The sequence below is a fragment of the Cicer arietinum genome, chromosome 7 (assembly GCF_000331145.2).
Source record: "Cicer arietinum cultivar CDC Frontier isolate Library 1 chromosome 7, Cicar.CDCFrontier_v2.0, whole genome shotgun sequence".
NCBI classification, from domain to species: domain Eukaryota; kingdom Viridiplantae; phylum Streptophyta; class Magnoliopsida; order Fabales; family Fabaceae; genus Cicer; species Cicer arietinum.
Genome location: NC_021166.2, coordinates 10350428 through 10368728, shown reverse-complemented (window position 1 = coordinate 10368728; position 18301 = coordinate 10350428). Strand labels below are relative to the sequence as shown.

Sequence of the window (18301 nt, the reverse complement as noted above, 5' to 3'; positions counted from 1 at the left end):
GCTCTTCTTGAAGAAGTTTGTGGATGGATAAATGCAAAAGCTACAGTTTCTGTTTGGGCCAAAATGACTCCCAACATTACCGATTTTCAGAGGTTCGCATTAAATAGTGTCCTTTTAGTTTATACTTTGTGTATTATGTTCTGAAATTATAGTGTTTTAGCATATCTTTAGAAACTATTGTGTCAAAAGCTACCTCAAGTAGATTTGTTTTAGGATCACATTTTGTGGCACAACATATGACATGGACAATGTGAAATTCAATTGAAGAGTAGTAATATATAGTTTAATCTGTTTGTAAAGGGTAAAAAAAACTAGTAGAGTTGTGGTCAAAACTAGTAGAGTTTATACTACAAGAGTAGTAACATATCTTGCATATAACTAAAATACAAGCCAAGAAGCCAGCAATTAACTAAAATACAAGCCAAGTTGCATATAACTAAAATTTAAGAGTTGCATATAACTAAATCCAGCAATTTACTAGCCAAGAAGCAGGACCAAAAAAAAAAACACAAAAAGAAGATCATGGTTGTTTTTAATGAAATCAGACCATGACTAATTGCCTTCTAGCTTCAATTCTTAGATCTTCCTTCATTTTTCTAATGAAATCTTCAAATTTTTTGTTTAACTCTTCTGTGCTTAATACACAAATTTTTTATTCATCATCATTACTACTTATTAATCTTTAGTGGCCTTATTTCTGTCTTTCTATAGTTTTATCTCTAATTGCTATTTTAAATGCATGTAATTGATAATGGATTTTTTGAAATATCGTTTTTTGATTGTAGAAATTGTTTTTGATGCCACATATCGCATTGTGGAGCAGATGAACAAAATAGTGTTGAAACAGAAGCTCACGTGCGTCGCTTGAATGTAAGACGCGAGACTAAAGTTGGAAAACAATGTGATTTCTCCTTAGATTTATGTTTAAAACACTATTTTATTAATCTTGTTTGTTGTTGATTTTTGGTGTTTAAAATTTGCATCCACTTTGTAAGTTGCATTTGGCTCAAAAGGTTCATAAGTTGTTTAGGAAAGTTGCATTTGGTGCTTAAATATTAGTGCTTAAATTTAGTGAGAGTTGTATTTGGTGCTTAAATACAGTGATATTAGTGCTTAAAATCTCACATTTGGTAGTCTTTGCTTATTTTATATTAATGATTAATTGCATGTTTAGAAGAATATTTTGATAATTAACACATAAAATTGTTTTAGTTTAAGAGCTGAGTCCATTTATGCATGTCATTAAAATTTTATTAATTGCATGCTGATTTGTGTTGTTGTACCTTTGTTTTATTATAGTATTGTGACTATTTTTTTAAGTAGCCAATTGTTTCAATAATTTGCTGCAAAATATTTATGTAGTAGTTTTTAAGTTGTCGATGCCATCATATAAATTGGAACTTTTGTTCTCATTGTTACTAGATAGAAAGTAATGAATAATATTAGAAACAAAATTGACTTTATATTGTAGACCATAGTGTCGGCTCGGCCGCCGCTAAATTATCAACAAAAAGTTGAGTTTTATTTAATTGTTTTCTTTTTTTAATTTGACCGTAGCGTCGGTGAGGTCAACGCTAACTATTTTGTGGGTATGAAACTTGTTGACTTTAGCGTCGGCTATCCGACGTAATTGATTTTTTAAGCGTTGTATTTATATTAGTAGCGTCGGTTTAGAGTGGGTTTAACCGACGCTAATATAGCGTTGGATGAAATATTGTGGACGCTATGTATTAGCTTCGACCGGACTCGACACTGACACTAAATCAATGTTAGCGTTGACTTTTGGCATTTTAGCGTGGGCTTTTGGTCAACGCTAAAATCAATTTTTCTAGTAGTGTAAATTCAAGCTAGCCAATTAACACGAAGACATTCACCCTTTGTTAATCAAAGATAAATTACAAAATTGTTGAGTGTGCTTAAAGACGTCGTACTGAAAAACACTAACCACCTCCAAACACTTCAATGTTGCATCCCACACCTTACCAAAAATGGACAATAAAAAAAAATGTTGTAAAATTTCTTCCCCGCAAAATCCAGAGATACATAACAAATTGTCTGAATTCACTAGTTTGCACTTTGCCAAGTGGTCTTTCATAGGAACACAATTGTTTAATAACCTTCAATCAAACAACTCAACTTTTAAAGGCGTTGCCTTGTTCCAAATGAAGTTGATCATGTGAAACTATCATCCTCATCACCCAAAATCAAAGTTGAGTATACACTTTTAACTGAGTACATAACACTATGTTCTAGTTTCTAAGACCACCTATATAGAATGTCTTCCTGCGTAAATAACAAAACACAACAGTCACGCTTAGGGAATAATTTATTTGGCTACTTCTTCAAAGTATATAGTGTTGCACTAGAGTGGAGCTTTCAAAATGGACTGAAATCTAATAGGTTGGGTTCAAATGACCATACAATTAGCTCATATTTTAGTTTAGACAGCTGGATTGTAAATAACTAACCCAAAAATCAATTGGATCATTTTGGTTCAGTCCAGGATGATCAGCCCAATTCCAAGATCTTAGTGTGCTTTCTGAAAGAAAAAAAATAGTAAAAGCTATAACAATTATTTTCTAATTAATATTCAGTGACATCAAGCTATGCAAATTAGGATATTGTTTCTCTTCATTCATATACTTTTGTTTTTTAATAAATCTTAGAGTAAACAATCTATCTCAAATTCAAAATTGTAAGCCTCAATCAAAAATAATATTTTCATTTCAAATTCATAAGTATATTATTAATATTGTAGAGGAGAAAGAAAGGAGTTTAGTTGTAGGTTTTTTTTCCCTCGCTTATGTGTTTGCAATAGAAGATGAAGATGAGAGAGAGGTGCTTCACAAAATTTATTGAATGTTTAAGTGGCTATATATATCAAAATTGAAGGTGTGTTACGTGAGATTTAAATTGTTATAGTTGTGAGTGTATAAGATTCAAATATGTGTTATGCATGGTTCAAAAGTCAAATTAAGATCGAAATTAAAAAGGATTAAGAGTTAAACAAATAGATTGTGATCTTAAAATTTTAAAAAACAAAACAATATACCTTACTAAAGTCTCATGTACCCTACATATATACTGAAACTGCTTAGATAAGTGTCATATGTGAAGTACTGCTGGATTTATCAATGACTAATTTCTACTAATAATTCGAAATGATTATTTTTAGTCGAGTCTGCTCTTCCAACTAAATTTTTTTTCATCCAAAAATTCAAAATCCTAACAACAAACTTAAATTAATTTTCCAACCAGACCAATTTCAATATGTAGCTCTAGTTGATATATGAATCAAATTTAGTTTCTCCCACACTTCATTAATAAAGAAACACCATATTGAACTCCACATTTTAATATTAATCTTTGCATTCTCTTCTATTGATTTTTTACAACCATTTATGTTAATATTTATATAGAATTATAATTTTAATATATATTTATACATACATATATAGTATTAAGAAAATCCTAAAACAAGTTTCATGACAATTAATCTAAGAAAAAGATTAATAGAATAGAAATGAATCTAAAGGGGCAATTAATCTATCAATTCGTCATAAAAATATTTCAATGAGTTGGTGGCTAAAAAATAATGCTGTTCAATCCATTTTTCTTATCTCTACTTTTCTTCTTTGTTATCTTTCTAAAAATTCAAGTAAACAATTCATCTTAGTCCATTCTTTGACTGAAAAGAGTATAATTAGTCAAATTTCAGCTATAAACTTTTTAACCTTTTGTTCCTATATCACATAGTGTGACAAATGACCATATAAATTAATACACAATTTTTTTTTTTATCATCTAGAAATAAGATAAGATGATATGCAATGAACCTATCCACCTTTTAATGACAATGGAAGGTAAATGGAAGCCATCGCATAATTTGTGGCCTTCTTTTATATCTTTAATTTAAATTAAAAAAAATTCATATATTCATTTTGACTTGTATCATATATATATATCAATGCACATGACATTCAAAGCATGTCCATGACCATATATACCTTGCATAGACCAATTTGTATTGTAAGTCTTGTTTTTTCTAGACTATTTTGTATTAATTGGACTATTAGTCTTTTTTGCATATATGCATGGTGGTTTGAGATTTGGTAAGTGTAGTATTTTTCGCAAATCGAGAGTTAAAATTGTCATCGATCACTTGCATTAAATTAATGCAACATTTAATATAACTTAGACAAAGTTGCGTTTGATTTGAATCTAACTTTCCAACTCCTCTTAGACAAAGTTGCGTTTAATGACAATGGAAGGTAAATGGAAGCCATCACATAATTTGTGGCCTTCTTTTATATCTTTAATTTAAATTAAAAAAAATTCATATTATTCATTTTGACTTGTATCATATATATATATATCAATGCACATGACATTCAAAGCATGTCCATGACCATATATACCTTGCATAGACCAATTTGTATTGTAAGTCTTGTTTTTTCTAGACTATTTTGTATTAATTGGACTATTAGTCTTTTTTGCATATATGCATGGTGGTTTGAGATTTGGTAAGTGTAGTATTTTTCGCAAATCGAGAGTTAAAATTGTCATCGATCACTTGCATTAAATTAATGCAACATTTAATATAACTTAGACAAAGTTGCGTTTGATTTGAATCTAACTTTCCAACTCCTCTTAGAAACTACTTTTTCATTTTTCTTCCATAATCCACTTTTCACAGAAGAAGAAAAATGTAGAGGAAGAAAGGAGAAGTTTAACGGTGGTAGTGGTATGAACTACTTTTAGATTGCTTCTTGCTTTGGCTGCTACTAATAATTGGTTTTTAAAACAGTTAGATGTTAGTAACGCTTTTCTTCATGGTGACCTTCATGAGGAAGTTTATATGAAACTTCCTCCTGGTTATTTGAGTCATAATAATAATAAGGTTTTTCGTTTAAAATAATCTTTGTATGGTTTAAAACAAGCAAGTCTATAATGGTTTGCCAAACTGTCTTTTGCTTTGATATCATTTGGCTTTCAACATTCAAAACATGATCATTCCTTATTCATTTTCAAAACATTAAAATCTTTTACTATTTTGTTGGTTTACGTAGATGATATTATTATTGCAGGTAATTCTGAATTAGAGATCAATATGATTAAAACCTTTTTAAATTCTTCTTTTCAGATTAGAGACCTTGGGGACTTAAAGTTCTTTCTTGGATTGGAGATCTCTCGTTCAAGGGAGGGTATTCACATATGTCAACGTAAATATGCTCTCGATATCTTGTCAGACGCTGGATTATTAGGCGCTAAACCTTGCAATACACCTATGATCAAGGACAACAAATTTCTATACAACTCAAAGGCACAACCTCATGACTCAACCTCTTTTAGAAGAATTATTGGACGTCTTATCTACTTGACCAACACACGACCTGATATCACCTTCGTCGTGCAACAACTTTGTCAATTTATGCAATCACCGACTGAAGACCATTACATGGAAGCCATGAGGATCCTCAAATACATAAAAACTGCACCAGCTCAAGGATTGTTTTACTCATCGGCGTCCAGGCTTCAACTGCGAGCATTTAGCGACTCTGATTGGGCAACCTGCCCAAAAACAAGAAGGTCTGTTACTGGGTTTTGTATATTTCTTGGTTCATCATTGATTTCGTGGAGGTCTAAGAAACAAAGCACTGTATCTCGTTCATCTTCAGAAGCAGAATATAGAGCATTAGCATCAACAACTTGTGAAATTCAATGGATAACATTTCTTTTGCAAGAATTAAACATGGATTGTTCGGCCCCTACGACTCTTTATTGCGATAATCAATCAGCCAGGAACATTGCGTCAAATCCAACATTCCATGAAAGAACAAAACATATAGAAATTGATTGTCACATTGTTCGGGACAAACTGCAAGCTGGATTGTTCAAACTCTTGCCCATATCTTCATCAAATATGCTGGCAGATTTCTTTACTAAGCCTCTTGAACCTACAACATTCAATTCAATTCTTAACAAGCTGGGAATTCTTAACCTACATTCTCCATCTTAAGGGGGGATGTTAGTTTTATATTAGTTAGTTTTATCATGCCTTTACCTTTTTGGTTGTTATAACTATTTTGTTGATAGGCTATTATAAATACTCATATTGTATTTTTTTTCTCAATTAATAAAAGAATGATGTATATTCAGTAAATATTCATTAGGATTAACGATGAGGTGGCTTGGTTGGAAAATTGCATTACTCACAATTCACAACATATGATATGATTCACAGTAAGGATATCACATCTTCACATATTAACAATATAAGATTTACGTTTTCACAATTCACATATTATAACACCTAGTTACAGCTTAACATATTCAAAACATAGAATTCAAATTTTCAGATTCACAATGTTGATGCGACACAATTTTGTCACATATGCGAGTTTATCCAAAATTGTGTTCTTGCACAACTCATCTCATAGATGTGTGTTCAAGGCAGAATTAGTGATATCATGTATGAATTTTTGGGGTGTTCAACGTATCAGCGATGTAACTAATTTAATATGTGTCATTTTGTCTCTCAAGTGCATCGATTGATTAATGTAACACCAAATAAGAATTATGCTATAACAGGTATAGATTTTGTGTAGGTGGCTAAATATTATTTTTTTCCCAATATTTCTAAGTATTAATTATACTATAACATGTAGAGAATTTTTGTAGGAGGCTAAATATTATTTTTCATCACGACAATTTTATTTCATTTCACGTTATTTGATCTTATTTATTTGGTTCCATTCACATTAAAAAATTTATTAAAACAACAATGATATATTATATTCACAATCTTTGTAAAAAGTTTACAAAACATAATATGTCATTTTATTTAAAGAGGCAGAAAAATAGAAACACTACTTTAAATAGTTGATAGTAAAACATAACATCAACCTAAACCTCTCTATTGTGGATAAGTTATAGCAATAGGAGTTGCGACCCGATGTTTTCCATTAGTCCAAGTCAACTTCCCAAAGACGTAATCAGTGATATACTTACTTTTTGGCTTCAAGGTTAATGTAACCTTGAACTCTCTTTTTTCACCCTTTTTCGTAAATCTAAGTCTTGAAGGCTCAACTGAAACTAGAAACTCTGGGGGTGCTTGGATGCGCACTTTATAGTTACTTGGAGACCCGACATTGGTTAGAATACGAGTAACGTTCAGAGAATGTCCAACTTTAAAATCAGGAATTGTGATGGCTGGATAATTGAAATCTACTAGATTGAAGGACTTTGGACATTCGTAAGGTCTTCCATAGAACACTGTAAGTTGAGAACTAGTGTATCCATGACCACATAAAAAGTTCAAATAATCAGTAATGTTCAGGTCATATACAAGTCCTGGATCCGCTGCACGATTTGGTCGAACGTGCCCGGCACCATATGCAAAAGGTGTTGCCCTGTCTAATGATGAGTCTAACATATGCTTGCCCATATTGTCTTTTGTTGTTGCTGCAAAACATGTAAAATTTGATCAATAAAACACATAAATAAATGAATTATGTGATCTTACATGTTTTTAAGCAATATACTTTAATTACCTGTGGTCATGATTGCTGACTTGATAGCAGCTGGACTCCAAGTAGGATGAAGAGATTTAAGTAGCCCAACAAGACCAGCAACATGAGGACATGACATTGAAGTTCCTGACATAGTAATATAAGGAATTCTACGCTTATCAAATGTTTGTTCTGTAGGTGATACAGCTTTGCTATAAGCTGCAATTATGTTGACACCTGGTGCCGTAATGTCAGGCTGAAATAGAAAATAAAATTTACAATTACATGGTAACCTTTAATTTTTTTAAAGATAGTCTAAATGATGAGTTATAATTATTGTAAATAACAATAAACCTTGAGGATTGAAGGCTCAATGAAATTTGGGCCTCTTGATGAAAATGCTGCCATAATTGGTGTTGGATTTACACCAAATCGTGTTATAACTTTAGAAATGTAAGCCACAGGGAACCTACATAATGTATGCATAAATATTAAATTCCATGTGTATGAATAATCCAAACTTTAAAACCAAAGTTATGAATAAAATATCAAGCCTAGAGCATATGGGAGAAAAATTACTTTGTGCTATTGATGTATTTAAAAATGAAATTGCCAACGGTAAAGTTGACATGTGAAGCAGGAAGAAAATGAGGGTCAGGATTAATTTGATTCCCTGATGCCTCATCATTAGCCAAAATCATTCCAATAGCACCCGCACGAGAAGCTTGTACACCCTTGTCAATTCTAGTATTCTCACCTCGAAGACATACCAATATTTTTCCGTTAACCTTATGAGGGTCAATAGTTCCTTCCTTGCAAAGAAGACTACAAAAATAAAATAAAAATATATTAAAAAAGAACATGTATACACACTAGAAAAAAATTATTCGAGTAGGTCATATAGAAACAAAAGAACTCTTACCTATCTACGGCAGACACATTATCAAGTTTGGCATCAGCAGCACTTATCAATGGATACATCTTATTTTGTGGTAAGTTTATCCCGGAAAGACTAGCTCCCTAATGATAAACATTGCAAACAATTAATTAAGCTAGATTAATATACTACTATAAAAATATTGAAATAACATTGAAAATAGAAATGAAAAACAAAATTAGTCTTCAAATTTGCCGTCTCAAATATTATACGACAAAATTATAGATGGATTTTAAAATTTTCCATTTCTAAATTTGTGTTGCAATTTTAATTTTCTTTGGGGTCAATAAACAATATAATGTAATCAAATGATTTTAAATTATGTTCTGCAATGGCAATTGCAATAGTAATATTAAGGATTTTGAAATCGCTCCAACAACATTACAAACACAATTTAGACCATGACTTCCTATGCTTATATGTTTTTGCAATATAACTGTTTGAAACAAAACTACAAACAATTTAAAAACATGTAAACAATATATGTACCTTAAATATTTTCTTGTTACCAAGTGTAACATAATTACTTGCCAAATCTCTATCAATTGTGCTTGCAGCAATTGTGAACATCCAAGGTTCCAAATTTGCAACAGTTTCAAGAGTAGGTCCTGAGTTTCCTCCAGAACCAACCACAACGATGTTGTTGGAAACTGCATGAAATGAGCCTATTGAAATTCCGTTTTGAAAATATTCTTGAGGATCACCACCCAAAGACATTGAAATCACATCAACACCATCATGTATGGCAGCTTCAAAACCAGCCAAAATATCAGCCCCATAACATCCATCCCAACAAACTTTATAGGTTGCAACACGTGCTTTTGGAGATCCACCACTTGCTGTTCCGTTACCATAACCAAATACATTTACTCCATTAACAACATTACCTCCAGCTGTTGATAATGTATGTGAACCATGACCTTCAAAATCACGTGCACTATTGAATGATGCATTTTGGCCTTTTGATGCCTCATAACCTTTATAAAAATATCTTGCTCCAATAAGCTTCCTATAAAGACATGTAAGGTAATTCATTCATAAAGTTTGCTTTTTTAAAATTATGTTCCATGTCACATTTGCTTATTGCATAGATATTCAAAAAATTATAAATAAAATAAAAAGAATAATAATTTTGTCAAATTATTTTTATTTAACATTGATGTGTTCATCGTTATCATAAATACAAAATAAAATCTAATGATTTAAGATGAATGTATATAAATTCATGAGTTTAATGGATTGTCCGCATATTTTTTTACACTATGAGTACAATAATTAATTTTATTTGTGATTTTAAAAATATTTTTAATAATATACAAATATTTTTAATAATCTAATAGTTTAGATTGATAGATTGATAATGTAAAATATTGTTTTATATTAATTAAATTATAATTAAAAATGACATTCATTTTAAATGATTTTTGTATGGACAAAAATAGACACGTATCCATGAGCTATTGCATTTTAGTAAATCAAATCCTTTAATTTCGAATATAAACAACAAAACTTGAGGTAAGCTAATTAATGAAGTGGTACTAAATGGAAGTAATGATGAGTTATAGAGAGCAAGAAGACCTATTGCAGTGAAATTTATCTTTATTATTTTGAGCAACTTGACAGATTCCACGCCATTTTTTTGGAATTGGTCCAAACCCTTCATCACTAAAACTCTGGGATTCCGGCCAAACACCTATCATATTATATCACAACATCAATAAAAAAAAAAAAAAGAGTTAAGAGTTAACGGGCATTGGTCATAAATATCAATTAAAAGTTAAATAAATATTTATTTATCAAAATATAATGATTTTATTGTTCTCATTACATTATTTTAACCAATTTTATGCTTCAGCTCTTAAATTTTATAGACAATCTAGAACATAAATGAAATGATATCTTTATCAATTAAAAATGAAATGTTTATCCACATATTCATATCAAAGTAGATATTATATAAAAAAAATCGTCAAGGTTGATGACTTGACATATTTTATTCTAAACTTTATTCTTATTCTCAAGCACTTGTTACAATATACAGTTATTGCATTAATAATCGTCTTAACATAATAAAATCAAATCGTCTTAATTGAATGATGAAATCAAATCAAAATCATAATCGTCTTAACATGGTAAATTCCTAAAACAATAATATATAGATAACATATCAAATGGTTTTTTTAAAATCTTATTATAACATATAAAAATAAAAATAATCTTTGATTACCTGTGTCCAAATTTCCAATAATAATGTCTTCACCAAGTGATTTATGCCACAATGAATCCTTTGGAAATCCACCATTTCTCTCTAACCCAAGGAATTCCCACGACCGGGTTGTGTGTAGTTCATATTTTTTATTTAAGAATATTGATACTACATTTGGATGCTCTGCATTCACCAATAACATACATATGGCACCAATTAGAAAAATCAAATTACAATTAATGAAAAAATAATATTAAATATGCATTAATTAACAAATAAATGTATTAAAAAATAACATAATACAACAAAGTGGAAAATAACGTAACCACATACTTGCAACATTTGCTGCTTCATCGTCATCAAGTATTGCAGCAAAGCCATTGATATATCTATTATAAGAATAAAATATTGCTTCTTTGGCCTTCTCGGTACTGTAGAAGAAAAAATAAAATTTAATATCATCATTTCATAATCATTTATGTAATCTTATGGATTTTATAAATTGAATTTCATACCTTCCAACGAATGATCCAAGAAAATCATAGTGAGAGTCCGTAGCTAATTTACTATCAAGTAATGAAGGACTTGTGATCCTAAGTATACAATATAAGACTAACAAAAACAAATACATGAATGATTATTAGTTTACAAGAAATTTTGAAATCGCGTTTAGTGTAAATTAAGAGTAAACAAAATAAAAAAGTGAATAATAAAGAAATATCGAAAATTGAGACAAAGCTTGCCTGTTTGATAGCAAGGGTAGGTTTGTGCAGCAAAACAAAAAGAAGAAGTGATATTAACACATGAGAAATCGATAATGTCATTGTGTCTTTCATGAATGATGTTTGTTTTGCAAAATAAATTTCAAGTATATGCAAAGGGTATTTGCTTTCCCTTGCTTTTATAACTAAGTGCTGTGATTTATTTTCAAGTAAAAATTAATAAAACCACCTGTGAGCAATTATTGTGATTTTGTAATGGAGCCAACTATAGTGGGAAAATTCATAACACTTTTATGTAAAATAAATAAATTTATCTTAATGAGTTTTGATATTTTCTTTTTGGTTTTAAAGTAAGAAATCGGTTTGCCAAAAAAGAAAATCAAGGTAGCACATTAATGCAATATATTCACAATGAATTGCTATTTATTAGATACTTTGTCTCATTTTAAATGTTTCATCTGAATTGCGTGTAATTTCTTTTTAAAATAATTAATTATTTTGATTTTTAAGAAATAGTTTAATGAGTTGATATATAGTAAATAATATTATATTAATATAAAAATAATTAATATATTAAAATTAAAAATAATTTTAAACAGGAAAAAAAAAAGCAAATAGACAATTGTTGTGAGATAGAAGGTGGCCTATGTATCTGTATATTTGGAATTTAATCTTCGAATTCTCACGAGAAAAAATTCAATAGTTTAGATTTCGGTGAGACGATCAATGATTATTTCAAACACAACATTAAACTTAGATATTACACAAACAATTTGACATCAAAAGAATTATTTAAGTTAACTACTTGATAATTTTTTTTTTATCTTAAAGATATAATAAATTTTATTATAATTAATACAATTATAAAGTCTCTGTTCAAATATGAGATAAGACTTTCGACCTAACAATAAACTGCTTGGTATTTTATATTTTACATGTATATAAGTTTGTGTTTATGGATATCACAATGATTGAAGTGTGAATATTTTGTGTATGTTTAAACAGGTAGTTATGGGTGAGAATAGGGCAGACCAGACTAGACTTTGAAAGGTCTGAATCTAGTCAACGGCTGCCCTAACCTTTTTAAAAGTCTGATATAACCTGAAAGTCTCTTTAAAAGTCTTATTCATATTAAAACATTTAAATATTATATTTTATATATTTTTTTAAATACGTTAAACTATGCATTTATATGAAAGGGAAACTAATAAAATCATAATCAAATCTGATAAAATAATAACTAATAAATCTACGGATCACAATGCAACAACCTTCCAAGAAAACAAAATAAATTTATAATTAGTCCCTATACACATGTCAAGCTACATGCTCTATCTATACCAATTTCCACATACCAATACCAATGTACATATCTATATATATTAAACAAAAAATAATTTTTCTAACAAAATAATTTTAAAAAAATCTGAAACAAACACCCCTTAAACCTTAAAAACTGATTTTTGGTTTCAAATAATATTTTTTTTCTAAAACAAACGCACCCATTATTACCTCTCAAACAAATATGGAATGACTATTAAGTAATTGCCTAATTGAACAGTTGCCGAATATAGAACGACTACGATTGCCTAATTGATAGACTTTAAAATAGGAAATAATATTATTAATAAATAATAATAAAAAGTAACATTAATAAAGAATAAAATATATATAGATTCAGATCTAATAGACTTTTTTATAAAACTTAGTCTGACATATTTCAATAAATATGCTTTAAAAATAGTTTGAACCTAATCTTTTTATTCAATAGGTCAAATCAGACCATAAATAGGTTAGATCAGACTATAAGTAGATCAGATCTTAGGCTCCTGACAAACGGCATAACTTATTTCCATCTCAGCCGGCAGTGAATTACATTAAAAATAAATTAGTTGAAATATACTTTATAAGGTCAAAGACTAGTTTTGTAAACTTTAAGATTTATGTTTGACTCGTAAACATGCCATAGCGTTACTTTTCGGTTAAGTTTGACATGGTATGATACACGATACTCTGCCAAAATAAAAAGGACATATTTCATATGCATATTGTTTGACTAGTAAATTTATTTAGGTTAAATAAATGTTTTGTCTTCGTACAATTTTATCATTTTATATATTTTTAGTTCTTACATGTACAAAATTTCTTAAATTTAAAGTTCCAATTTTTTTTCCATTTTTAATTTAGTCTTTCTTTTTAAGTCAACTTATATTTATTATTAATAATTAAATTATTTTTTGCTGTTATATTTAGGATATATGGATTGTTTGATTAAGATTTTTATAAAAATAATTTGATAATATTTTATCTTTTGTTATAATATTTTTAATTTTTTTTTAAAAAATAAAGCTTAAAATTTAATTTATTTTAAAATATTATTTTTGTAACACTTCAAATTTCTAATTAATAGATATTACTAATATTATAATAAATTATATTTTATGTGTGGGTGGTGTGATAATTTTCTACGTATTTTTTGTGTGTATATTTGTCTCAATAATTTATTTGAATTATTAATATTAATTATTCTATGATTCTGTTTCTTTAAATAAAAAAAATATTTATGTGATTGAACTAATATAAATATAGGGATGTGCATTATTAATTATATCTTTGGTTATTTTACGGATATATAGTAAATGATATATTTGTATTTGATTGTTGGTGTTGTTTTATTACTTTCGTGGACTATTAAATATGACAATTGACAAAAGTGCGATGCATTAAATAAGCACAACCAATTTGTTGGACGAAATCTTCAATCAAAGTAAAGTGTGGAGAAAGTTTGATTCAATGAGTATAATATAATGTAGTACTGGAACTTACCACGTACGATCAAAATCATATTGAGTTATAATTAATTGAGAATATATGAATGGTAACTGTGAGGACCAAAATATAATTTAGAAACCTATAGAATTGTTATGAATTAATTTATGTCGAGATTGCATGATGTTTGATTTTTATGAAATCTCATGCTAACTATTATTGTACAGATGACATGTAGTTAACTAGTCTTATTTATTTGAATGAAATTATGACTTTACTTGAATGCACTACTTGTTTGATTTCTTACTTTATGACTTACAGAACTTGATTGTTCATTGTGATTGATATTGTGGAATGACAGATATATACATAGACGTAAATTTTGGTGAATAATGTGAATTCATACTGAGAGTTATTGAATTATGATCATCGAATAAATATGAGCTAGATGTTAGAGATTTTTGAAGTGAAGATTATTTTGTTATCATATAGAGAGAGTTTGACAAGTCTAGTGATTTTGAGGAAATACAACTGAGTGAACCCAATGGTGGAGGGCTACGGTCGAACTATAAGGTAAGACTTATAGACCTTGGAGTATCTCATGTGAGGAATTCTTATATGGATTAGTGGATTATTCCCTAAGGCTGGGAGCTGCTATGCAACACATAAGTACCCGACAACCGCGTATATATGTCTACGTTGTGTTGAAGAAATCTTGAAAATATGGTCATTCATGAATTGTTCTTTCACTCACGTGGTAGCATAATATCAAGTCTCCTAACTAATTTTGATTATTTGCGTGTTTTTATCACTTATCTTGTACTATTACATGATTTTTAAATTTACTCTATTCGTTGTTTGTGTTTGATTGAGTTGATCATGCGTTGACAAAATTGCACTCTTGAAGTTCAAGTATGGGGAATCGGGAATGAGATTTATAAATTGTATTTTAGTCATTTAATTAGAAAAACCTTATTATTAGTAGTAGTAATTTTTATAAAGAAATCAACAAATTATAGTTAAATCCAATTTATGGAAATTGCACATTTTTATTTGGAAAATTAAATTTAAGGTATTTCATATGTACTTTGAGAAACTTAATATCCTAAATTACTTGTAAAAAAATTTATTTCCTTCAAAAGAGTTTTATTTATCCGTAATAATGTGTTTTTTAAAGCCTAGTATAAATTATTATATATACTATCTTGGGGTTTATGGTCTCACAATTTTAAATATTTCATCTATTTGCTACAGCTATTTTTGGATAATAAAATTTCAAAAAAAAAGATTAAAATGAAAAGCTAATTTGAGAAGCTCTTCGTAAAAATAATTTATGCATGATACATCATTTTGAAAAAAATGTAATTTTTATCATGTTAAATAACTAATGATAAATATTAAGTAATTGAATGTCAATATTATTTGTTTTAATTGGTAACAAATAAGTCTAAAACAACTTATACTATTTTTAATTAAGTCTAAAAAAAATCATTTTAAAAATATAAAGTCAAATTAATTTTTTAAATTTTTAAATAAACGTGCATACTATGAACATCTTCCAAACAAGTTTAAATAAACGTGCATAAAATTTTAAGCTTTTGATCCTTAAAATATTTAATTCATCTTTGGCTAAAAAGTTTAAATTTTTGTAGTAGAGATTTTTATAATATTCTAAAGACTTAAATGAATTTTTGTAGTAGAGATTTTTAAAATATTCTAAAGACTTTTGATCCTTAAAATATTTAATTCATTTTTGTTCCTTTTATTTCATCTGAAATGAATTTTTAGTCTACCTATTTCTAAATCAGTTTTTTGGTCCACCTATTAACTAATTTGTGGGATTTTTTATCTTCAAAGATTGTCAAATATCTTCGTCCGCTAGCTTCGAGTTACGTACAATTCAATTTTTGGCGAGTTCACTATTGGAGTTGTGTCTATATAAAATTCAGTTTATGGAAAATTCACTATTAGAGTTGTTGTTGAAGTAAAAACCTTTTTGATATATATGTTTTAATCACAACAAACCTTATGAAATAAATGTTAAGTTTTCTAAATGGTGATCTACGGATGTTTGCATTTGAGTTTTTACTAAAAGAACATAAGTGATCAAGCTTGAAGTCACTCACATAAACAAGTGCATTGTATCAAGTCAACAATGAAAGAATTGAGGAGACTAATTCATAAATATCAATATGATGATCCTCAAGTCGAGGATGATCATCACAATATGTTGTACCCCAATCACACCTAAAATCTCTTGGAAGAAGTCAAGAATAACTATGTGTCAAGATGTGTGTGTCTATATGAAAATTAGAGGATGAAGAATCCAGATTAGAGGGTGAAGAATCCAGATCAAAGAATGATCATCCATGAACATCCTTGAAAATAGGTTCCTCATCATCTTGATAAAAAGGAAATTTTTTTGACTTAACCCAACATGTTCTATAAACTGTAGGATAGACACTCAAAAGATGAATGTACATCATAATTAATAGAAGATGAATATTTGTTAGAAGACAAACAATGCTAAAGTATAAGGATTATTTTATTACCTCTATGTTAGAGGATAATCAAAACAGAAAAAATGATGAACATACGACAGAGGATGAACAAAGCAGAAAAGAGGATGAACTCATGTAAAATATTCAACCTCGCACGTGAAAAATTCCAAAAGTACCATAGTACGAAAAAAGTGATGAAAATCAAGACTCCACAGTTCTTGGAAAATGAAAAAGCCAAAAGTACAAGTCATGTCCTAATTTCTTGAAGCTATATCCTCCTATCAGAGGTTGAACGATAAGAGGACAATATTCTGATCTTATTCATCCTCTTACATATGGAATAGTCTAAAAGGAAAAAAGTTGTACCTAACCTGAAAAGAAGGACCCTAAAAGTCTTGGAAAACCAAAAAAGAAAAATACAACTCATGTCCAAACTTCGAGGAAGATTAAACCTCCTATCTGAGGATAGACTGCAAACTCATCCTCCTAAGCTCATGTATTACATGGATAGATGAATGGCACTTTGGTAAATTAGATTAATGACCATGAACATTTAATGAAGTCTCCAACAATCACTTAATACTTTTCCTAATGGATGAAATTATAAACTCTACGATTAGAGGATAAACAATACAGAAGAGATGATGAACTTATGTTATCTATTCATCCTCACACATGGGAAAAAGAGTAAAAGTACCAAAGTACAAAAAGTGTTGTCCTTGACTTACGAGGCCCGACATTATAGGTGTTGAGAAAAGAAAAAGCCAAAAAAAGACAAATCACATCAAAATTAATGAAAGTCTCATCCTCATACAAACTAGATCTGAGGATGGACCACCACATTCATCCTTTTAGCATACTTAACAAGATGATAATGTCTAAACAAAAGTTTTACAAATAAAGACAAGTCTAAGGAAACTGAGCAATGTCTCCAAGAGCTGTATTTTGCTAACCCACATGTTTGAAGCTCCAACGATAATTATAAATAGAGGAGTATTAATCTTCAAACATTAAGAGAATCGTCTACAAGAAAACATCCAAGTTATTCAAACTTATCATCATTCTCTTCATTCTACACACTCTTACAAACTTAAACAGATCTGAGGATTATTTTTATTGAGTGTGTTATATACAACTTCACATCACTATCTTATCTTAGAAAGTTGTAATTTGATCCCAAAACAAATCAAACACATTACTACTTGTATATCCTCAAGTTGATATATACTTGAGTTATTTTGTACGTCTGTTGAGACTAATAAAAATACAGTGTTGTAAGCCTGGTGAGGCTAAGAAATTTCATAGTTGAGGACAAGTCATTTTGAGCTATAGTGAAAACTCACAAGTTTGTGAGGACTGTATGTAACCTACATTGGGTGAACCAATATAAATTTAAGTGTGTCATTTTTTATACTCTCTCCTCTTTATTTATTTAACTATCACTTAAAGTTTCAAATTTTTATCATCTGACTATTATCCTCTCGTAGAGTATACAGAGTTTTTAAAAGCTACAATATCTCTATTCAACCCCCCTTCTAGTAATATAATCTTCAACAATTTTATTTTAAATTAAAATTAAAATAATATATAATAGTATTAATTAAAAAATTAAAATTTTAAGTTGAAATAAAATAAAATGTTAATGTATGAATGAA

At 28.9% G+C, this 18301-nt stretch overlaps 2 protein-coding genes across 2 annotated transcripts; both read right to left on the bottom strand.

Annotated features, from left to right (window-relative positions):
• Positions 1 to 6797: 6797 nt before the first annotated feature.
• Positions 6798 to 9483, bottom strand: LOC101512185 (subtilisin-like protease SBT5.4). Its single transcript, XM_073370963.1, has 6 exons — positions 8938 to 9483; positions 8434 to 8531; positions 8091 to 8336; positions 7866 to 7980; positions 7554 to 7767; positions 6798 to 7464 (listed from the first exon to the last, which is right to left on the bottom strand). The coding sequence occupies exons 1-6, from the start codon at positions 9481 to 9483 to the stop codon at positions 6917 to 6919; spliced, it is 1767 nt and encodes a 588-aa protein (XP_073227064.1). The 3' UTR covers positions 6798 to 6916.
• Positions 9484 to 10007: 524 nt separating this feature from the next.
• Positions 10008 to 14481, bottom strand: LOC140918648 (subtilisin-like protease Glyma18g48580). Its single transcript, XM_073370962.1, has 5 exons — positions 14465 to 14481; positions 11170 to 11247; positions 10988 to 11085; positions 10676 to 10837; positions 10008 to 10141 (listed from the first exon to the last, which is right to left on the bottom strand). The coding sequence occupies exons 1-5, from the start codon at positions 14479 to 14481 to the stop codon at positions 10008 to 10010; spliced, it is 489 nt and encodes a 162-aa protein (XP_073227063.1).
• Positions 14482 to 18301: the final 3820 nt, after the last annotated feature.